The 22,795-nt window shown below is 43.1% G+C and overlaps 1 protein-coding gene across 1 annotated transcript; it reads right to left on the bottom strand.

Annotated features, from left to right (window-relative positions):
• Positions 1-4,520: 4,520 nt before the first annotated feature.
• LOC126156292 (uncharacterized) lies at positions 4,521-22,067 on the bottom strand. Its single transcript, XM_049916299.1, has 2 exons — positions 21,240-22,067; positions 4,521-4,907 (listed from the first exon to the last, which is right to left on the bottom strand). The coding sequence occupies exons 1-2, from the start codon at positions 22,065-22,067 to the stop codon at positions 4,521-4,523; spliced, it is 1,215 nt and encodes a 404-aa protein (XP_049772256.1).
• Between the last annotated feature and the right edge of the window lie 728 nt (positions 22,068-22,795).

Raw genomic sequence — 22,795 nt, forward strand, 5'->3', positions numbered from 1 at the left:
CATCCACGTTAGCGCCTGAACATGTCTTCTACAGTGAGGCCAGTAGTTTGCTAACAGGTCAGCAAGTACCTACTAGATCTATAGCAAAATCCGTCTCTGATGAGCTCGATGTTGGCGGAACATTAAACCATAATCTTCCTTCCTTCTATGGCAAAAGCAGATAAGTAAAAAATAATGGTACATGTTCAGTAGGACACGGCAGTCAGCGGTATTCGAGCTCCTGGTGAGTGCTTCGCTACTGCAGGGGACGCTCGCTGCCTCCTCTGAAACATTGTTCTCACAGTACAGCGGAAGAACCGCTAGTATAAGGAAAAGTCGCGGTATCTCGTACGGCGAGTAATCTCTGATGCGAGTGGCCTTGGCCACTGTTAATGTGGGTTAGCAAGGTGCCAACTTATCAGTCAGCCTGGCGTTATCTGCTAAGTAATGACCGCTCGGACTTGGCAGACTTAGCAGAACGGTCGTTGACCGTATCCTGTTACCGGTAGTTTATTGTCTCTCACGCTCCGCGTTTCACATTTCAGTGAAGCCCAGGTCATCGGTAATATTACACTACTTCACAGTTACTTGGAAACAGAGACATTGTCGGACAGGCTAATCACAAACGACGATAGACGACATTAAACGCAGTACACATGCAATGAAGGTGGAGTGGTATATTTATAACGAAAACTGGTACTGGTTTCACCACATGGGAAAGTAGGATAATAGAAATAAATAACGCTGATGTTTAACGCAGGTCAGACTCCCAACATAAAAGTAAATATTGTACTCTCATTAGGGAATATGCCCTCTTCGGGCAGTAATGATCATTTGGCACCTGTTATTTATGCTGGTTATCAAACTGTTGCGGAGTCCGTGGGGACTGCTACGGAACCCCGTTAACTGCCACAAGGATATTGTCCCATTCCTCTCGTTCGAGGAGAGGGTGGGTGTTTGTTGAGAAATTCGCCTGCCAAGAGCATACCTGGCATTCTCTATAAGGTTTTGGTCCGGAGAGTATGCAGGCCATTCCATACGTTCAGCATCTTTACTTTCCAGTGTGTCCGATAACTCAGCGGTCATGTCTGGGCCCACATTGTCGTCCGTAACAGAAACCTACTGCTCGCCTAAAAAGACTGACACGATCCAGAATAATCTGCGTGCAATAGCGTTGTGCTTTAATGGTTCCTAGCGCAAAGATACACTGTGACGTTCGGCCATTCTACATAATGCGTGCTCATACCAGAACGCTTAGACAATATCTACGGTGGCTCACGAACATTCTGAGGTGCGTATTGTGTTCCCCTTTCATTCCACACTAACTTGAGGCCAGAATAACTTGTCACAGTTAAGCGAGAATCGTCGGAGTACATCACTCTGGAGCAATGTATCTAAAGACAACCAACACGCTCCGTACACCAACGAGCTCTTTGCGACAAAGCTATGGTTGTCGTGGGACCCATTTGACGGGTTTCCGAACATAAAATCAGTCTTACTTAAGCCCTAAAAATGATCCTGGTAGAGAAACTTATACCGATAGCGGTTGTAAAATTTGCAGCGATCTGCCCAGGACTGAGATGTCTTACCTTTTGCCACTAGGACTACGTATCGATTATCTTGCGATGTGGTGGTCCGCCTACATCACCGCCATGCTTTCGCATAGCATTTCCGCCTTCAGCAGCATTTTTTAATATCGAGGCAACAGTTTTGGACAGTGGCTGCTGATAAAATATCGATATATCTACTCGTTTTGCAAATCAAACTGCCTTTTCCTGCTGCTATTTATTTTATTTAATCCATACGCGTTTCGCCTTCTATTGTTTTAAGGCATCATCAGTGGGAGCTATAATGATACAGTTTTGTTAGTTATAGTTATCAAACAGTTCACTTCGTGATTTTTTGTAAAAATCTATAACTAACAAAACTGTATCATTATAGATCCCACTGATGCTGCCTTAAAACAGTAGAAGACGAAACGCGTATGGTTTAAATAAAATAAATAGCAGCAGGAAAAGGCAGTTTGATTTGCAAAACAAGTATTTATATGCTTGCTGCGGAGGATGGCCACACAAACAAACTTGTTATTGATATATCTACTTACCTTCCCCTAAAATATCGATATGTGTCGGCGATATCTTCTCACTCGTATATCAATATATCGATTGCCGTAGTTTCATTTTTTTTTTTTTTTTTTTTTTTTTTGCAGTTGTCGATAAATTTTAGAAGTTGTTATTGTGAAATTGTAGTAAAACATAATTTTACTTTCACTGTGTGATGGAGCCTTACTGCTTTATGAGCTTTTATCACGTCCAGTCTTTCTATTTGACTGTGTGAAGCAAGCATAGATGCATAAAGAAGAAGCTCGATTTCGATGGGGAGGGGGGGGGGGGGGTTGGCGGTGTGAATGCAATAACGAGATATCTGATGTGAAGAAGTAGCACTACAGTTACTTTAACAATTTTTAATGCAACTAGTGTGCTATTTCATCACATCGGAATTCTTCAAACACCTTTACTGAAATTGATGAACAAAAATCTAAATGACAAGATTGTGGGCGGAGACGTGCGAGGGGAAATGCTGACGCAACCGGTGCTGGGCGCCACCAACAGAAACTGCAGCGTTTAGCTCCACCACGCAATTTTGACACTACAACTGCTAGGTAGCTGACGTTTGCAGAAATGAAAAAAAAAAAAAACAGGGAAGTCGACATAAAGTGTTTCAGATAAATCCGTTATGTGACGAAAGCGAACGACAGACCTATCGGACATACTTTACTGTGCCACCTACCTACGGTTACCGTTGCTAGCAAAGTGGTTATCGCCCAGCGTGAACGTGCATCGTTTTCCTGAGTTGTTGCTCTAGGGGACTAAGCAGGCTGCTCGCTTGTTGGTGTACAGAATATCTAATAATAAACAAATACGTAAATATACAGCTCTAAAACTGACTGCGTATTTACAATGTGCAGCCGATATTTTTTCGGCTCGCACGTCGCTATGTCGACAAGTTTTTCAATATATCGATGGTCCTAATGATTCCTTTTTAAATATCGATATATTGGATTCCCGACATTTTTAAAAATATCAACAGTCCAATTGGACACACACATCACTGTGGCTACAGTTGTGATACCTTCAGCGGCTTTGAATCGTCCAAATGCTCCTTCACGAGCGTAAACACTGCAATGATGTCTTGGATACATGTTGCAGTATGACACGGAATGACGCACTAATCGATTCCACAACAACCTTCGTCAAACCCTGTACTGTATGAAGGACTGAATGCACAAAGAGCGTTCGTGCATGAGCTTCGCAACAATTAATGCGTTCTGCCTTCTACATTTCCTTTTACTAACACTGATTGGGCATCCCGTAGCAATATAAATTACCATAACAGTCAGCAGCCTAAGCTGATAGTGTCCTCAGTCGTAAATGATCTTTCATCTCGGGTACACTTGTGCACTTGATTATGAACTGCAAATGACACAAATCTTCATATTACCATAACATTGCACTGACAATAGAAACACACTACGGAAACACAATGAAGCCACAGAAATTCAATATTCATCTGCTTTGCAGTTTCTCAATATGTGTGCAAAGTCCCTCTGTCAGACACCATAAGATGCTTGTCGAGCATAGCTGTTAAGTAACAACTGGTTATACCTCCTTAGCAAATGTCAGTTGTTCCTAGTAATTTTCAAACAATGTATTTTCAGATAGCGATGTTCTAAATGAAAAAAAATGCATGTGTCATTATGACATGCCCAAGGTAATAACAACGCCTTTGTAAAACAGTGAAAGAAATTCAAGAGTTACTTAAAGAGTACAGAGATTAACTTTTTTTACTGTTATCAGTTATTTCGGGATTATATGAAAACACAAACACAATGATGGAAAAGAAAGAAACGCGAGTCACATCATCCTCAACATTCCCTACATTAGCGATTCATATCCTGAGCGTCGTGGATGTCATGTCCTATCAGCAGATGAACTCGACAGCAAGTAGGTAATTAATTACTGTACCGTAACTTAAGAAAATATTTAATAACAGACTGCGTCTAATCATTTTTCGATTACCCTAATGAAAAACAGTAATATGAGCTCTAGATTGCACATTGGCAATTCGAAAAATCAGGACAAAAGGGAAAAATATATTTCTTGTGATAAATAATGATATACAAATTACCATAACAGTCAGCAGCCTAAGCTGATAGTGTCCTCAGTTGTAAATAATCTTTCATCTCAGGTACACTTGTGCACTTGATTATGAACTGCAAATGACACAAATCTTCATATTACCATAACATTGCACTGACTATAGAAACACACTACGGAAACACAATGAAGCCACAGGGATTCAATTTTCATCTGCTTTGCAGTTCCTCAATATGTGTGCAAAGTCCGTCTGTCAGACACCATAAGATGCTTGTCGAGCATAGCTGTCGTAGATGTAGATCTACGAAGTCTTTCATACTTTGGGCTATTCACACTGAATCTGTCAACATGAATGTTGAGCAAAAAGTGTTTGTAATACTTCCATCAAAGAAGTCCCCGCTTCTCAAATAGAGGCGTCAGGTACTCAGCAAATGCCAGATACTTTGGATTCGTGAAACACTTGCGTAACAGCCTGTCAATGTTGCAGGAATTACTAAGCTCCAAGCAGACTGCCTCTAGGTTCAGCATGGCAGGCAGCAGGTTGTAGGTGCAGAAGACCCCTACCGGTGTCAGCTGCTCCATCTCTCTCCTCAGCTGCTCCAGTGGGTAGGCATCCGCCTGTTGCTGCAGCCCCAGGGCGCGCAGTGTGCGCTGCAGGGTGCTGTGGTACTCGGACAGCAGCAGGTCTGTGTGCTGCTGCAAAACCTCGAGGCTGGCGCTCGTGTGCAGAAAGTACTGCAGGTCCTCCGCTGGAGATCCGATGTGGGCTCCCTGAAAAAGCACAGTTTTTCTTAAATTGATCGTATGTTTTTGAACATGGGCTTCAGTGTCGGGATGTATGTCCCAACCGTCGTGTGGTTTCAAGTGGCCTAAATCAGTGTGGCATATTTACACACCCTGATGAAGACTCTTTGCAACAGAGGCCGAAATGTTGGTCCATAAGCACAACATGACAATATGGTAATATACTCAGAAACGTTTTAGTGAATCGACTGCATGTTTTTTAATTACACCTGTAATGCCACTTCCTCGGACGAGAAATAAAAATCAAAAATTAGCTCCCAATACCCCAAAGATTTCTCCCCAAGTCCCAAATTCTCAGAAAAGTGAATAAGCGAACAAATTGATTAGCACAATAACAAGTAATTAAATTAAATCAGGAATCTAAGACTTGACAATTTAGCAATCTACGAAGGAAACATTAAATTCCAGTAAAATTAGAATCAAAATCATAATAAATTGCAAAATTAGCATAAATTAGCATTCTCAAAGTAGAACCAACGATCCCAAAGTATACTCCGTGTGAATACTCTTTGGGAATCGTGAGTAATGACAAAGTATAATTCAATGCATTGTCACTACGTTACGAGAGTTAGCCGAAGCAGGTCATATATTTGAATGCTCGTACATGCAGGCGCTCTTAGATTGTTTTTGAGATTGAATAATTGCGATCAATTATGACGCAGTAATACGATATTCTGACTTCAAATATCACGGCATTAGAATTCGAACGGAGGACTGTTACCTGCCGGCCGAAGTGGCCGTGCGGTTAAAGGCGCTGCAGCCTGGAACCGCAAGAACGCTACGGTCGCAGGTTCGAATCCTGCCTCGGGCATGGATGTTTGTGATGTCCTTAGGTTAGTTAGGTTTAACTAGTTCTAAGTTCTAGGGGACTAATGACCTCAGCAGTTGAGTCCCATAGTGCTCAGAGCCATTTGAACCATTTGACTGTTACCTACTAGAATAAAGTGAACTTTTAGCTAGATAATTGAACTAAACATTACTTCGACAGTGATTTAGGCGATGAACACTGACAGAAAATTTTCATTCATAATAGCCAGTGGTTTATGGAACCTCAGTGATAGGTCCGAAGCATATAATTTAAATCCCCCCAACACCGGGGAAAGTTTTCTTCTCAAGGCTCGGTTAGGAAGTGACTGATATTGTGCAATAAAACACCCTCTCGTGCCAAGTCGTGCATTTGTGATTTAAAATTTTATCAAATTATTGACATGAAACTCCGGAGTAAAAATTACGCGCAGCGATAATATTTGACTGTAGCGCCCGGCGCTTGTGTAGAATCTTTGACTCAAATAACAAGCCTACTGTTACGATTTCTTAGATACTTGAAATTACGACCAGCTTGTAGGGAATTTGTTGTGGATGTGACTGTATTGGTTTTATCATTAATATTTCATAATTAATCAGTTAAACATCGATTACGAACTATTAATTACGATTCTTGGTGAAGTAAATATCTCACGCACGTCGACATTTCGGTTCAGCACTGTCATTTTGTGTAACTTCGTCTTCGTAACTTGATAACGATCTCAACACTCTACTGACTGTCGCCGAGTTTTAGCCGGGGCCAAGTACAAATCAAACCAAATCATCAAGAAGAAGAGGTGTTATACACTGACGGAAAAAGATCTGTACATCAAGAAATAATTAATGTAGAGTAATGAAATTTCGGGCATATGTTGCAAATGTGAAATGCTGGTACTTTAATAACCGGTGTAGCCATTAGAATGTTGAACGCAAGCATATAAACATACATTCATTGCGTCGTACGGTGCCAAATATCACTTCGTGGGATGGAGTTCCATGCTTGTTGCACTTGGACAGTCAATAGAAGGATGACGCTGGAGTTATCCTCCGATGTTGTCCCACACTTGCTCGATTGGAGACATACCTGGTGATCGTGGAGGCCAAGGCAATATGTCGACACACTGTAGAGCACGCTGGATTACAACAGCAGTGTGTGGACGAGCGTTATCCTGTTGGAAAGCACCCCCTGGTAAACTGTTCACGAGTGGCAGGTCTAATCGCCAGACTGACGTACACAGTTGCAGTCAGGGTGCTTGCGATAACCACATTGCTCCTGTTGAGCATACGAAATAGGACCCCAGACTATAGCTCGAGGCGTAAGTCCAGTGTGTTCAGGCCCAGACAAGCTGGTTGCATGTTTTCATCTGTCCTCCTTCTAACCAATACAAGGCCATCACTGACACCAAAACAGAAACGGCTTCCATGAGAAAACACAACTGAGCTCCACTACGCTCTCCAATGAGCTCTCGCTTGACACCACTGAAATCGCAAATGGCGATGGTTTGGGATCAATGGTATGCCCTCTACAAGACGTCTGGCTCGGAGCTGTCCCTGAAGTAACCAATTTAAAACAGGTCGTTGTGTCACTGTGCTGCCAACTGATGCTCGAATTGCTGCTGTAGGCGCAGTACTATGCACCACGTGGCCGTCTGGAGTTGGGTGTTCTTGTGACCGTACCTCTCCATGAAGACCGCTGCCAGCAATCATGTACAGCGACTAGATTCCTACGAAGTCTTTATGTAATATCGCGGAAGGAACATCCAGCTTCTCGTTGGACTGTTACACGATCTCCTTTTAACTCAGTGAATTGTTGATAATGGTGTCTGTGTCGCCTTAAAGACATTCTTGACTTAACATCAACTCATCACATCCAGTCTCAAAGTTAGCAAATGCTCACGACCGTTCAGCGCGTTTACAAAGCAAACCTGATTTGCATGCTGATTGTAGTGCTACGAGCGCCACTCCCACGCGGCTGGCGCTAAATTTGAGTAGGCGTCATCATTCAGATGGTGAAACATGCCTACCAACTTTCGTTTATCTCACACGATACCTTCTTGGTGTTGGATCTTTTCAGTTACTGTATAACTGTCATACCACCAGAATCTGTATCCTACGTCAAAGTGCATTACTTGGCTTATTAAGAAGGTATACACTTCTCTTCTTCTAAATGGAGCGAAACCGTAAATTGCAAAACATTGCATTCGAGAGAACGCCAGTTCAAAACCAGTGGTTTTCTTAACTGTCTTAAAGAAAACGCGAAGCTGGTTCCCTCATTCTGAACTACTACGCGATATATAATGAACTCGTCTTCGCAAACGCATGCATGTGCCGTTTCGAGTCCTGATGATGAAATAAATTACCACCACCAGTAGCACTAGGGGAGAAGAGGACAGGTGGCGGCGTTAAGTTTCTGATAACCAGATCTGGCGCCAGTGTCCTGGATTTAATTTCAATATGGACAACCATCAATCGTATAAGGGATTTACGGCAATGAAAATTTGTGCCAGACCGGAACTCGAACACGGGTTTGCCGCTTGTCGCGCGCGGTCGCCTTATTGTTTGCTATCCGAGCACGACCCACGACCAGACACAGACTTTCATATCTACTAGAACCCGTACTCGTACATCCATTATGTATATTACCGTACAGGGGAGACATTTTACTTGAAAGCTGTTTGACAGGTGTCGGGGGATAAATACGATATTGCAGTGCCTATATTGTTTCTAATTACACTACTGGCCATTAAAATTGCTACACCACGAAGATGACGTGCTACAGACGCGAAATTTAACAGTAGGAATAAGATGCTGTGATATGCAAACGATTAGCTATTCAGAGCATTTACACAAGTTTGGCGCCGGTGGCGAAACCTACAACGTGCTGACATGAGGAAAGTTTCCAAGCGATTTCTCATACGCAAACAGCAGTTGACCGGCGTTGCCTGGTGAAACGTTGTTGTGATGCCTCGTGTAAGGAGGAGAAATGCGTACCATCATGTTTCCGACTTTGACAAAGGTCGGATTGTAGCCTATTGTGACTGCGGTTTATCGTATCGCGACATTGCTGCTCGCGTTGGTCGAGATCCAATTACTGTTAGCAGAATATGGAATCGGTTGGTTCAGGAGGGTAATACGGAACGCCGTGCTGGATCCCAACGGCATCGCATCACTAGCAGTCGTGATGACAGGCATCTTATCCGTATGGCTGTAACGGATCGTACAACCACGTCTCGATCCCTGAGTCAGCAGATGGGGACGTTTGCAAGACAACAACCATCTGCACGAACAGTTCGACGACGTTTGCATCAGCATGGACTATCACGTCGGAGACCATGGTTGCGGTTACCCTTGACGCTGCATCACAGACAGGAGCGCCTGTGATGGTGACTCAACGACGAACCTGGGTGCACGAATGACAAAACGTCATTTTTTCGGATGAATCCAAGTTCTGTTTACAGTATCATGATGGTCGCATCCGTGTTTAGCGACATCGCGGTGAACGCACATTGGAAGCGTGTATTCGTTATCGCCATACTGGCGTATCACCCGGCGTGATGGTATGGGGTGCCATTGGTTACACGTCTCGGTCTCTTGTTCGCACTGACGGCACTTTGAACAGTGGACGTTACATTTCAGATGTGTTACGACCCGTGGCTCTAACCTGCATTCGATCACTGCGAAACCCTACATTTCAGCAGGATAATGCACGACCGCAAGTTGCAGGTCCTGTACGGGCCTTTCTCGATACAGAAAATGTTCGACTGCTGCCCTGGTCAGCACATTCTCCAGATCTCTCACCAACTGAAAATGTCTGGTCAATGGTGGCCGAGCAGCTGGCTCGTCATAATACGCCAGTCACTACTCTTGATGAACTGTGGTATCGTGTAGAAGCTGCATGGGCAGCTCTGATTGACTCAATGCGCAGGCGTATCAAGGCCGTTATTACGGCCAGAGGTGGTTGTTCTGGGTACTGATTTCTCAGGATCTATGCACCCAAATTACGTGAAAATGTATTCACATGTCAGTTCTAGTATAATATATTTGTCCAATGAATACCCGTTTATCATCTGCATTTCTTCTTGGTGTAGCAATTTTAATGGTCAGTAGTGTACGATGCAATGTTCCTTTGGACATGCATGTGTTTAGCGCCGGACAGGTCAAGGTGTCTACAAGTAGAGGTGTAACACGCTCGGTCACGAAACACAACATCAGAATTTTGGTAGGAAAAAGATCCAATCTGAGACGAACCAGAAACGCATTTCGCGGCGTGTGAATCAAAACCGCTTCCAAACCCCCCAGGAATGGCTCCAGGCAACGAATGAACGTCCAGTCCAACCTGTCAGCGGGAGAACTGCATGACAGAAACTGCGTGCAATGAACATTTGGAGTCGTCATCTCATAAGAGGCCATTGCTCACACAGGCACATAAAGACGACTGTAACGCTCATAAGGCTGGAATAACATGTGATTGGTTTTCTAAACACCCCACACCCTGTTTGCCTTCAAAATCAACTGACTTGAAACCCGTAGAAAACCAGTGGGGCACGTTGGATCTACGAGCAAAATGCAGACATCAGCATCAGCATCCCCCCAATTTGGTGGAACTGCGCAATCAAATCCTCAACGAGTGGCTTAACCTGGAAGCGACGTTCTTGCATAACTTTATGGACAGAGTTCCTAACCGAATCCAGGAGGTTATCAAGTCGAGCGGTGGAATTACACGGTATTAAATGATACTTGCAATGATTTCTTTAGGGGTTACTAACTTCTTATCCTCTGTTACCTGGCAGCGACTCATGATGCAAAAGTTACTTTCGTCCTTAAGTTTTGCACACCAATGTATAAGGACCAGAAGAGAAAATACGGTGATGCACTGAAAATTATATATGAAAGAATGACACTAGAGTAAAAATAATGACAAAAGATGTTCTACAAGTCTCAAGGTCACTTTCTTTATTTATTTTTCTTTAAAAAATTTGAAACTTCGAATTATTGTTCATATAAATATGTTTCTTTTTTTTCTCACTTTCAAGAAGGACCAATACTTGTGTAATTTTCTGAAAAGATACTGTATCTATTTACATGTCTTAACAATAAGAAATATTTTCAGTTTCACAATGGAGAAAGGACTGTACCTTTCATTATTGCTTTACTTTCGTATGCACGGATTTGTTCAGTCCTCTTTTAAAATGAAAGTTAGCTCATGACTGATAAAGCTAATAGACGGAAACAAGATGTAATTCTTTGGTTGGAAAAACATTTTAGCAGTGAAGCTAACGAAAGATGTAAAAAATGGAGAGCGTAAAGATGGGCCGTGACGGACGGATGCAGGCACGCTTAATGAAAATAAATGGATTGTCACAAACATACGCCTGTGCCATGCCACTAGATTCGGAGGTATACTGGTTCTAATCCTGTTAGTGGATGAAATTACATTGCCAGTATTTGGCCGGCAAGGGGGGGAGAGCTGGCGGCGTAAGGTACCTGATCATCATTCATTACATCAGTGACCTGGCCGAAGTAGCAAACCTCTCAGCAGTGCCTCATGACGTGAGGGTATCCGACTCTGTTGTTGTGACCCGTCTGGCGGATGGGATCGTTAATCTTATGGCGGCCCCCTTGGTGCTATTCGAGAGGTGTAGGCTGTAAGCTGACACCGGCTTTCACCGTCTCATGTCACTTATCCTAGTCCCACAAACAAACGTAGGAAGTGTGATAACTACTTAACCAGGGTCTCTCTTGCCTAAGAACTTTTGTAAAAAATACGAATCATAATTGGAACAATAAAACAGAACAGGAGTTATATTCCCAACATAACGCATCCCATCAAATCTAAAGAAAAACATTCCAGTCAATTTGGATTCTATGAAAAAAATAACATTGGTAAGCTATGCACCAAATGTGAATAGGGCGGTAGTTTACTGAGCAGCGACCACCGTTATGAAACTCTAATTTCTGAGATAAAGAACAATCTGAAATCTCCTGCTAAGAGTCGAGGGGTGTGAAAGGGAAGCAATGGTTGGGAAGCGAATGAGACAGGGTTGTAGCCTATCCCCAATGTTATTCAATCTGTATATTGAGTAAGCAGTAAAGGAAACAAAAGAAAAATACGGAATAGGAATTAAAATCCATGGAGAAGAAATAAAAACTTTGAGGTTCGCCGATGACATTGTAATTCTGTCAGAGACAGCAAAGGACTTGGAAGAGCAGTTGAACGGAATGGACATTGTCTTGAAAGGAGGATATAAGATGAACATTAACAAAAGCAAAACGAGGATAATGGAATGTAGTCGAATTAAATCGGGTGATTCTGAGGGAATTAGATTAGGAAAAGAGACACTTAAAGTAGTAAAGGAGTTCTACTATTTGGAGAGCAAAATAACTGATGATGATAGAAGTAGAGAGGATATAAAATGTAGACTGGCAATGGCAAGAAAGGTGTTTCTAAAGAAAAGAAATTTGTTAACATCAATTATAGATTTAAGTGTCAGGCAGTCGTTTCTGAAAGTATTTGTGTGGAGTGTAGCCATGTATGGAAGTGAAACATAGACGATAAATAATTTAGACAAAAAGAGAATACAAGCTTTCGAAATGTGGTGCTACAGAATAATGCTGAAGGCTAGAGGGGTAGACCACATAACTAATGAGGAGGTACTGAATAGAACTGGGGAGAAGAGAAATTTGTGGCACAACTTGACTAGAAGAAGGGATCGGTTGGTCGGACATGTTCTGAGGCATCAAGGGATCACCAGTTTAGTACTAGAGGGCAGCACGGAGGTAAAAAATCGTAGAGGGCGACCAAGAGATGAATACACTAAACAGATTTAGAAGGATGTAGGTTGCAGTAGGTACTGGGAGATGAAGAAGCTTGCACAGGATAGAGTAGCATGGAGAGCTGCATCAAACCAGTCTCTGGACTGAAGACCACAACAACAACAACTATACAGAAAATAGAGTCTATACTCTCGACCAGATAGTAATTATTCCATTGAACACCAAATAAAACAACGCCCATCAGTTGCATTCATCAACATGATGGGTATGGCCTGCAGGAAGATCTTCCATATAGGCTATATTTGAATTTCAACGCCCACTTGCTACGGAAGTGAAGGATACATTTTAAAAATATTAGCAGCCAACTAATTCAGCCTAAGTCTGTTGGAAGGAGTAAAATGAGCAATTTGAAGAAATTAACAAATAGGCAGTGATTTTGTTTGGTTAGTAGTTTAGTGAGCATAATCTGTGCGAGGCGCCTGAAGAAGGCAGAAAGTGCAAGGGTTGCTACACGTGTGGCCAAAGGACAGATATAAGAGTACTGTCTATGCACACTGCAAAATATCACTCTGTAAAGACCACAGTAGTTTTGTTTGCATCGTTTTTTGTCTAAATCCATCGCGTTACAAAAATTTGTTATGTAGTTTTCACCACATTTGTTTTGGATGTATTAAATCATAAATTTCTTATAGAAAATTCAATTCCTTCTTGATCCTCTGTAGTATCAGAAGGCGTCTTGGAGATCTGGTTCGCGTTAGTGTGTAGAAGCTGACACAACTCCCATGCACAGCGCGGTAAGGGGCCATAGTGCGCAGCGGAAGAAAGCTCTTTCTGATTCATCAGCTGAACGCACCTCGTGGTTTCCCAACTAAAAATGCCTTCCTTTTTTTTATTTGTGTCACGGTTAAGAAATATTATTAAACTGAACATTGCTTCAGACGGATCTTAAGGTACTCTATCTTTTGGGCTCTTAAATTACGGCTTAGAAAACGATATGATTGTGCGTTTTCCTATGAAACATTCAATGACCTGTCTTTGCTTCGGGCTGATTCCAGTTACACATTACAAAAATAAAATGGAAAATATCGCTGTGAGTACCTGTGGTACCTGATGTGTCTTCAGAGAGGTACACTGTATGTATTAGCCCAACACTTTGGTAGAGTTGTTGCCTCAATCTACTGGACTTTCTTGATGCCACACTCTGTGTTCAGCATCTCTGAGCTTTCTGCAGCCTGTTTTAACAATTATTGTTCTAGAATGGTTCATGAACACGTTTTCAACAAATCAGCCACAGAAAACATGCCCTCCTTTTAACTATAAATGTCATTTTCAACAACAATTACTAGCAGCTGTCATAAATACAAAATCTGTATCCTATGTGGTAAATATTTTAATGAAGTAGGCTTATTCTCACTCATGTAAGCTGTAATACAAATTTTTTGTAGTTTAGATATACTTTGTACTTAAGTTTCACCAACAGACCAATCAAACAGTAGAATCAATATACCAACTGAACATGAACAAAGTCGTTAAGTATTTTTACCCAGCTATTTGTTAAAAATAGCCACAATGATTTTGATTGATATTAACAATTTTGGTAGGTACTATTACAAAAGAGCATGTAAGGCATTAAATGACTGAAAGCATACAATGAGACATTAATTAAAATATAAACTCTAAAAGTTTTTGTGACTGACTGCTTGAAGTCACTGATACGTGTAATCAAGGTAAAAGAATATATTGGTAAAAATTGTGAAGTGTATCTTAAAATATTCTCGCAGATGAGAAGAAAAGGATTTCCTGGACTTTACAGGACAAAAAGAGTTCTATTGCTGCATATATATGAAAAAGACCACTTTAAATCAACACCAAAGATGCTTCGAAATTAAGAGAAGCGAAACATGCCTGACAAACAATCAAACAGCCTTCTACTTAGTCACGGAGACCGTATTTATACTGTAAGAAGTTACCGATACCATAAAACTTTATGACAGCCCTCAAACGTTCGATTCTCTACCTCTGCTCGTAGCCACCATTGCCACAATCCTTCAAGTCCCTTATGCAAAACTACCTAGGAAGCGATGGGGCTGCTTACCTTGTCGCTCTTCACATTTCCAACTCAAATAGTTATAATGCTTCTTCATTTGCAACGCTCCTCTTCATACAGTGGAGTCGAAGTATTTTGCCAAGAGGATAATTTAGATGTCACCGTATTTTATTACGCGATCATGATGCGCTAATTATATTTCCTGAATATGATTTTAATGAATTTTGTCACTACACTCAAGATTTCCTACGTATTTATGGATATAGCCAGACGCTTTGAGTGCATTCTCTTTATTCTCGATCGACCAGAGACTGTCACTTAGTATTTTGGTGGGCGTTACGTAAACCCTCTAGCCCCATTCGTTAACCAGCTATGAGATCTTCTTGATATTGGCAGAAAATGTTTCGGCGTAAAGTCAAGCGCCGGCACGACGATCAAGAACGGGAGAACAGAGAGGGCTTTGAGACGACTTCAGCCAATTGTACGCTGACGGACCCCTCTCTAGGACGACACCGAGACAGGAGAGGCATCTACACGAAGAGAATACAAGCGCTGCGCTGCCTAGCCACGGCCCTAGTTGAAGACGAGCCGTCCTCCGAATGCTACAGCAGTGACTTACGAACTGTATTGTTTTTCTTGCGTTGGAATTGTATGTACCGAAGGCCACTGATTATTTGAATGTCGACTTTTGCTTACGACACACCTTTGTGAATACAAAAGTTAAGCACTGTCATTTATCTTTTGTAATAAACTCCGTTAATACGATATGCTTGAATCGTCAAGCGATCCAAGAAAGCAGTTTTCTTGGGTACCCTATGTTAGACGAGTGGGCATAACACAACAGAAAAGACACGAGAAAATCGTCTGTATAATCTTTGCCAATAATCGCAACAGCTTCTTAAAAAATACAGATTTTTTTGTCTTTTTCCATAGCCAGTTTTGAGTGCATACTTTAGCACTTTCTTAGTAGTGTAAGGCATTGGGGAGAGGAAGAACGTTAATCAGCTTAAATAAGTTGGGATGATAAAACAAAATGTACAACATTAGATCGATATTTTTTCAGTTACTGGATAGTATTGTATTCACGACAACGTGTCTTAGTAACAATAACTGAATTCTATGAGATTAGTGGGGACCAGCTCTATTGTTTTACTCCCGTGTACAACTGGTTTTTACAGGTCACTGTAGCCATTTATTTCAAATTAAAGACATTTTTCTGGTACCTATTGAGTTCTTACTCAATCCAGAGGTTTCGTCCATCTTGCTTTGCATCATTTAACTTTTGAAGCTGGCATGCCACTGCTCATTCACATAACGTACTCATACTAAATGTTTCTATTATTCCGAATTTTTTTCTTAGGCTATTAATGAAAACGTCTTTGCTAAAAATGCTAATCTGATTGATCTCTCAAATCCTCTCATTATTCCAAGAAATCTGATTTTTGTTTCTTGACTCTGGCTTCCTGTGTCTTTCTCAGTAAAATAGGTTTTTAAAAATTCGTTATGGTTTGTTTTGTGTTTTATTTTTTTCATTTCAGTTTTCTCATTTGACGAACACTTCCAAAATGTGATGATTCTTTTAATATTTGTGTTCTTTATATATTTATTTGTGTGCACTTTTATCTGTGTGATTTCCTATTTTGCCTTGTAATTAATGTTACAGCCTAAATATGTAAGGACTTCACAAAGTAGTTACGTATGTCATTCCACACTAAGACCATTGCGCAAGAAGAGTAGCGCATTGTCAGAAAAAAGTACATCTTCCATGTTTTCTGCAGAGACAATTCTGCCGCAGTACGTTTGCCAGGTGCATCACAGTGTACAATTGAAATGACGTCGCAACAGGAAACGTACTGCGAAAAAAATGTTCAAATGTGTGCGAATTTCTAAGGGACCAAACTGCTGAGGTCATCGGTTCCTAGACTTACACATCACTTTAACTTATGCTAAGAACAACACACACACACACACACACACACACAATGCCCGAGGGAGGACTCGAACCTCCGGCGGAAGAGGCCGCGCAATCCGTGACATGCCGCCTCAAACTACGGGGCTACTCGGCGCGGCCGTCTGCGAACTTAAAGTATGTGGGACAGTATGATTCTGATGGTAAAACGTTCTGTCGTATTATGAATTGAAGGTAATGTCACGTCAACTTGTACTGAAACTGTTGCAAGAATGTGATCAAAGCCGCACAGACGTGGTTGATGTTGACCCGCCATTCAGTCTGTTTCTTGCATCATGTGGTTTCTACCTTTTCGGAAAGCTGAAAGAATTTCTGCCGGTAAAAGAGATCTTCCAACTATGATGTTCAAACAGTGGTTGTCGAATGGTTCCGTGACAACGAATCGGATTTCTGTCGTCGAAGAACTGAACGATTGGTAGACTGTTTGTAGTTTAGACAGTCTTCGTGACTATGTTGAAAAGTAGTGTCACCTATCTGTGTCACTTTGATACGTAGTGCAGCTTTCAATAAAAGTTACTTGGCCTGCTGTAATAATGTCTAACTTACTTTTTGAAGCCCCCTCGTAACTGAAGTATTTATCGTGCATAGCTTATCAGCTCCTCATATAAATAAATAAAAAAACAAGAAAGAGAGAGGGACTAAATCCGTCCAAACAGGCCTCGAAAGGTCCAAAGGTACTGACCGACCGCCGTGTCATCCTGAGCCAATAGGTGTCAATGGGTGCGGAAATGGAAAGGTGTGTGGACAGCACTCCGCTCTCCTGGCCGTTGTCAGTTTTCGTAACGAGAGACGCTACTTCTCAGTCAAGTAGCTCCTCAATTGGCCTAACAGGGCTGAGTGCACCCCGCTTGCGAGCAGCGCTTAGCAGACTCGGATGGCCAGCAAGGCCCGACAGCGCTAATCTTCGTTTATCTGACGGGAACCAGTGTTACCACTGCGACAAGGCTGTTTGTTTCTCAATTGAGAATGGGTAGAATGCCAGAACACTCTTCGAGTATTAATAGAATTCTACTAGTATTACGGTCTAAGGCGCTGCAGTCATGGACTGTGTGGCTGGTCCCGGCGGAGGTTCGAGTCCTCCCTCGGGCGTGGGTGTGTGTGTTTGTCCTTAGGATGATTTAGGTTAAGTAGTGTGTAAGCTTAGGGACTGATTACCTTAGCAGTTAAGTCCCATAAGATTTCACACACATCTGAACATTTTTACTAGTCTTAGGCTGAAATGCAACAGGGAAAACACAGAAAACATGTTTGTGTAAGTATTTGAATCCAGCTCATCCCAGATACCAATATTGTGGAAAAAAAATTCAAAAGTTTTTCAGTATGTTTTCAGATTAAAGTATTGTCTTGCACATAACTGCAGTTGCCTTGCACATAACTGCATAACATTCACAATGCTTTGTGAATGTTAAATACATGTGGAGGAGCTGCGAAAGGAAATAATACACTGAAGCGCCAAAGAAACTGGTATAGACATGCGTATCCAAATACAGGGATATGTAAACAGGCAGAAAAAGGCGTTGCGGTCGGCAACGCCTATATAAGACAACAAGTGTCTGGCGAAGTTGTCAGATCGATTACTGCTGCTACAATGGAAGGTTATCAAGATTTAAGTGAGTTTGAACATGGTGTTATAGTCGGTGCACGAGCGATGAAGTGGGGAGTTTACCGTACGACGATTTCATTAGTGTGCCGTGGATATCAGGAATCCGGTAGAACATCAAATCTCCGACGTCGCTGCGGCCGGAAAAAGATCCTCCAAGAACGGGAACAACGACTCAGGAGAATCGTTCAGTGTGACAGAAGTGCAACCCTTCCGCAAATTGCAGGAGATTTCAATGCTGGGCCGTCAACAAGTGTCAAGTGTGCGAACCATTCAACGAAACATTATCGACATGGTATTTCGGAGCCAAAGGCCCGCTCATGTACCCTCGATAACTGCACGACACAAAGCTTTACGCCTCGCCTGGGCCCGTCAACACCGACATTGGACTGTTGATGACTGGGAACATGTTGCCTGGTCGGACAAAAATCAAATGTTCAAATGTGTGTGAAATCTTATGGGACTTAACTGCTAAGGTCATCAGTCCCTAAGCTTACACACTACTTAACCTAAATTATCCTAAGGACAAACACACACACCCATGCCCGAGGGAGGACTCGAACCTCCGCCGGGACCAGCTGGTCGGACGAGTCTCGTTTCAAATTGTATAAAGCAGATGGACGTGTACGGGTATGGAGACAACCTCATGAATCCATGAACCCTGCATGTCAGCAGGGGACTGTTCAAACTGATGGAGGCTCTGTAATGGTGTGGGGCGCGTGCAGCTGGAGTGATATGGAACCCCTTGTACGTCTAGAAACGACTCTGGCATGTGACACGTACATAGCCATCCTGTCTGGTCACCTGCTGCAATTCATATCCATTGTGCATTCCGACGGCCTTTGGCAGTTCCATCAGAAAATTGCGACACCCAATACGTCCAGAAATGCTACAGAATTGTTCCATGGACACTCTTCTGCAATTAAACGGTTCCGCTGGCCACCAAACGCGCCAGACGTGAATATTATTAAGCATATCTCGGATGCTTTGCAACGTACTGTACTCTTACGGATTTATGTACAGCGCTGCAGGATACACTTCAGACATTAGTCGAGTCCATGCCATGTCGTGTTGCGGCAATTCTGCATGCTCACGGGGGTCCTACACGATATTATGTAGGTGAGCCGTGTATCGACTCGTGCTATACCTTGTGTTTAGATTGCATTGGTTTCCCTTTTCTTCCCCTGACATGTTTGTTTGGTACGTTGTCTGTCATTAAGTGGCTGCTTGGTTGTTTTTTCTCTCTGCTATCGATATCTGCGTTTTTGCTTCCGGGAAACTGCTATGGAGCAAGTGAGATGTTTGACCGGTGGTAACTTCGTGTGGTGGCGCAGAAGTGGGGGCGTGCGCTCAGAGAGTCTGGTGGACACAGGAGGGCAGCGCGCAGCGCGGACCAGGCGTGGTCGGTTGTACCGAGTCGCCACGTGATGTATGTCGGTTGTGTGTAACGAGCGGGTGGAGTTGACGGAAGAGCTCCCCGCGTGTTGGTTGTATACTGAATCGCCCCACGAGCAGTTGCTGTTCATTTCACCTTGGTGGGTCGTTAACAAGTTTAAGTTCTCCGTTTCAACACTGGAGTTTAAAAAGGAGACACCTAACATGAATAAGCGGTCACTACCCGTCAACGTTGCAGAGAAGACGTGAACTCCGGTGACGGAGCGTGTTGTCGCGTGACCGTGGCGTGTTGGGTACACTGGCGACGCGTGCGCGGTCGGATGTGTGGATCCTTGCCATCGGAGGTCGTGTACTGCCTGTTCGAGCATAATTGCAAGTTAAGTTAGTGGAAGGTTTAATCATTAAGTAATAAGATAGCGTAATCAGTGTCTCTTCTGCCTTGTGGCCTCCGGCGATCGGGTTTCCTGTTCCCGGCACCGGTGATCTTTCCACCTCCTCCCGTTACTGCCCGATGGGAGGTGTAGTTTTGGCAGTTTAATTGTTCCGCTATTCTGTCGTGTTATATGAGTAAATTCATGCGTCTTGTTGGTTGATCATGAAGTTGCTCATTCAGGACTGTGGGGTGTAATGTTTCCTTGCACGAGGTTAGCTCTAATTCTGTCAGCAAGTTAAGCTATCTTATTACAAGTTTTCGCTGGCTAAAAGTCGGTGCAGTGACCAGCCTGAGAGTGACAATTGTGTTCACGAGCGTCTTTAAATTGGTCAGTATTCTGCCTAGCCTGGGCATCACAGAGTGGGTGATTTGTGGCCGCCTTACACGGTTCCATCATATCTGTTGTGTTCTAATGATATTCCAGGACACTTTTGTTTAAAAACTTTTTTAAATTCCTCCATTCCTTTATTGCCATTAATCGTGTGTTTGCTGAGACCTTTGATTTTTTTAAATGGCGGTGTTGGTAGCTTCACTACCTCACCGTACTTTATTAACAAGGTTCTGTATTTACTTTAGTAGCCTCTTTACTAATGTTCTTTAAATTTTTTAAACTGTTGTATTGCTATAAATTACTTGATTGCCGTTAGCGGCGTGTTTTGAAAGGCTGTTATTGCCGTACTGTTAGCTTCTGTCTGTGTTTTTTTTTTAATTTAAACTGTTGTATTGCTATAAATGACTTGATTGCCGTTTTTTAAAAGAAATTTTTGAACTGTTGCATTGCTGTAAATTACTTGATTGCCGTTAGCGGTCTGTTTTGAGAGGTTGTTGATTGCCGTACTGTTACTTCTATTTCTTTAAGAAAAGAATTTTTTTAAAAAATTGTTGTTGCTATAAATGATTTGATTGCCGTTAGCGGCGTGTTTAAAAGGCTGTTTATTGCCCTACTGCTACTTTCGGTAAGATATGAATAAAACATTTGCGTGTAAAAATCTCAACTCGACAGTAAACTACTACAAATTTGGCCCCGTTTCCCAACTTGTGGTGTGGCATGTAGTAACCGTAACCACTGTGTGTGTCAATAGGTGTACCAGTTTCTTTGGTTCTTCAGTGTGTAAGAACATATAAGAGATAATCTCATATTGGACAGTACCTGGTAAAGACCTATGGTGCTTAATTCAACCATCAGGTCGATAACTGCTGTTTTTTCCATTTATTTTATTAAATTGTCCATTAGTTAACACAGAAGCTGAAACTGAATTATAATCCCATAGTTTTACCTGGAAGTCATAAAACACGACCTGAAGTTCCGATTTGCAATACCGGAACATCATATTGTTCTTCTGGAAATCCCCATGCAGCATGACAGTCAGCCTTCCGTTGCAGGTAGAGACAGCATCTACTGCTCGCGGCAGCAAAGTGTCTGCCAGCTGGAGGAACTTGTCCCGATACCTCCGAAACCAGGGGTAGCGGCCAAGTACGTGGGCCATCTTGAGGACCGTGGCCGTAGCCTGCGACTGCAACAGTGGGGCCCGGCTGGCGCCGAAGGCGGCGGACTCTCGCAGCAGCGGCTCCACCTGGGCGTCGCGGCGCGCAGTCGGTGTGGAGGCGGCGTGGAGGCGCGCCAGCCCGCGCAGCGCGACCACACAGTGAGCCGCGTCCAGCCCGCAAGCGGAAGCAGTACTGGCGGCCTTGCGGAAGCCCGCGATCGTCAAGTCCTGCAGCAGCAGACAGCCGCCCCCGCAGACGGCCACGCAAGCGGGCTTCAACGGCCGCCACGCCCCTCCCTCGACCGACTTGAGCGCCGCCTCCACAGCAGGCAGCGTCCGCGAGTACAGCGCCCGCTCGCGCCGGAACAGGCCGGCGGAGCTGAGCCTTCCGCCCCCAGTCTTGCGCAGCGGCGCCTTCACTACGAGTCTGACCTCGTCGCCGCCTCGCGTGCGTCCCCGCACTCGGAGTGTCTCGCTCATGAAACCGCCTCCGCCTCGGCAAATGTCTTCTACCCTGAGGCTACCCACAGCGATGTCGAAGCCGTACCGCCTGAAGACGGTGACAAGAACTTCGCACTTCACCCCATTCGGCAACTGTGACTCGTTTTCTTCAACCATTTTGGGAGTGATTCATTCAGCAACCTGCAGACGAATATGAAAATTGAGTTTCTCCTAGTACATAAAATGTCCACACAGATTATAGGAATGCAGCTGTGTGACTTTTGTACAGTCCCTGATACTGAGAAGGTTCACACCCAGATTTCTATGACGCTAATGCCCTATACGTCACTCCTCAACCGTACTAATGGTCACCAATTTACGACATGCCCCAGCTACATCGGATATGATGTTGTTGTTGTGGTCTTCAGTCCTGAGACTGGTTTGATGCAGCTCTCCATGCTACCCTATCCTGTGCAAGTTTCTTCATCTCCCAGTACCTACTGCAACCTACATCCTTCTGAATCTGCTTAGTGTATTCATCTCTTGGTCTCCCTCTACGATTTTTGCCCTGAACTCTGCCCTCCAATGCTAAATTTGTGATCCCTTGATGCCTCAGAACATGTCCTACTAACCGGTCCCTTCTTCTCGTCAAGTTGTGCCACAAACTCCTCTTCTCCCCAATTCTATTCAATACCTCCTCATTAGTTATGTGATCGACCCATCTAATCTTCAGCGTTCTTCTGTGGCACCACATTTCGAAAGCTTCTATTCTCTTCCTGTCCAAACTATTTATCGTACATGTTTCACTTCCACACATGGGTACACTCCATACGAATAATTTCAGAAATGACTTCCTGACACTTAAATCTATACTCGATGTTAACAAATTTCTCTTCTAAGGACAT

The sequence above is a fragment of the Schistocerca cancellata genome, chromosome 2, assembly GCF_023864275.1.
Source record: "Schistocerca cancellata isolate TAMUIC-IGC-003103 chromosome 2, iqSchCanc2.1, whole genome shotgun sequence".
NCBI lineage: Eukaryota > Metazoa > Arthropoda > Insecta > Orthoptera > Acrididae > Schistocerca > Schistocerca cancellata.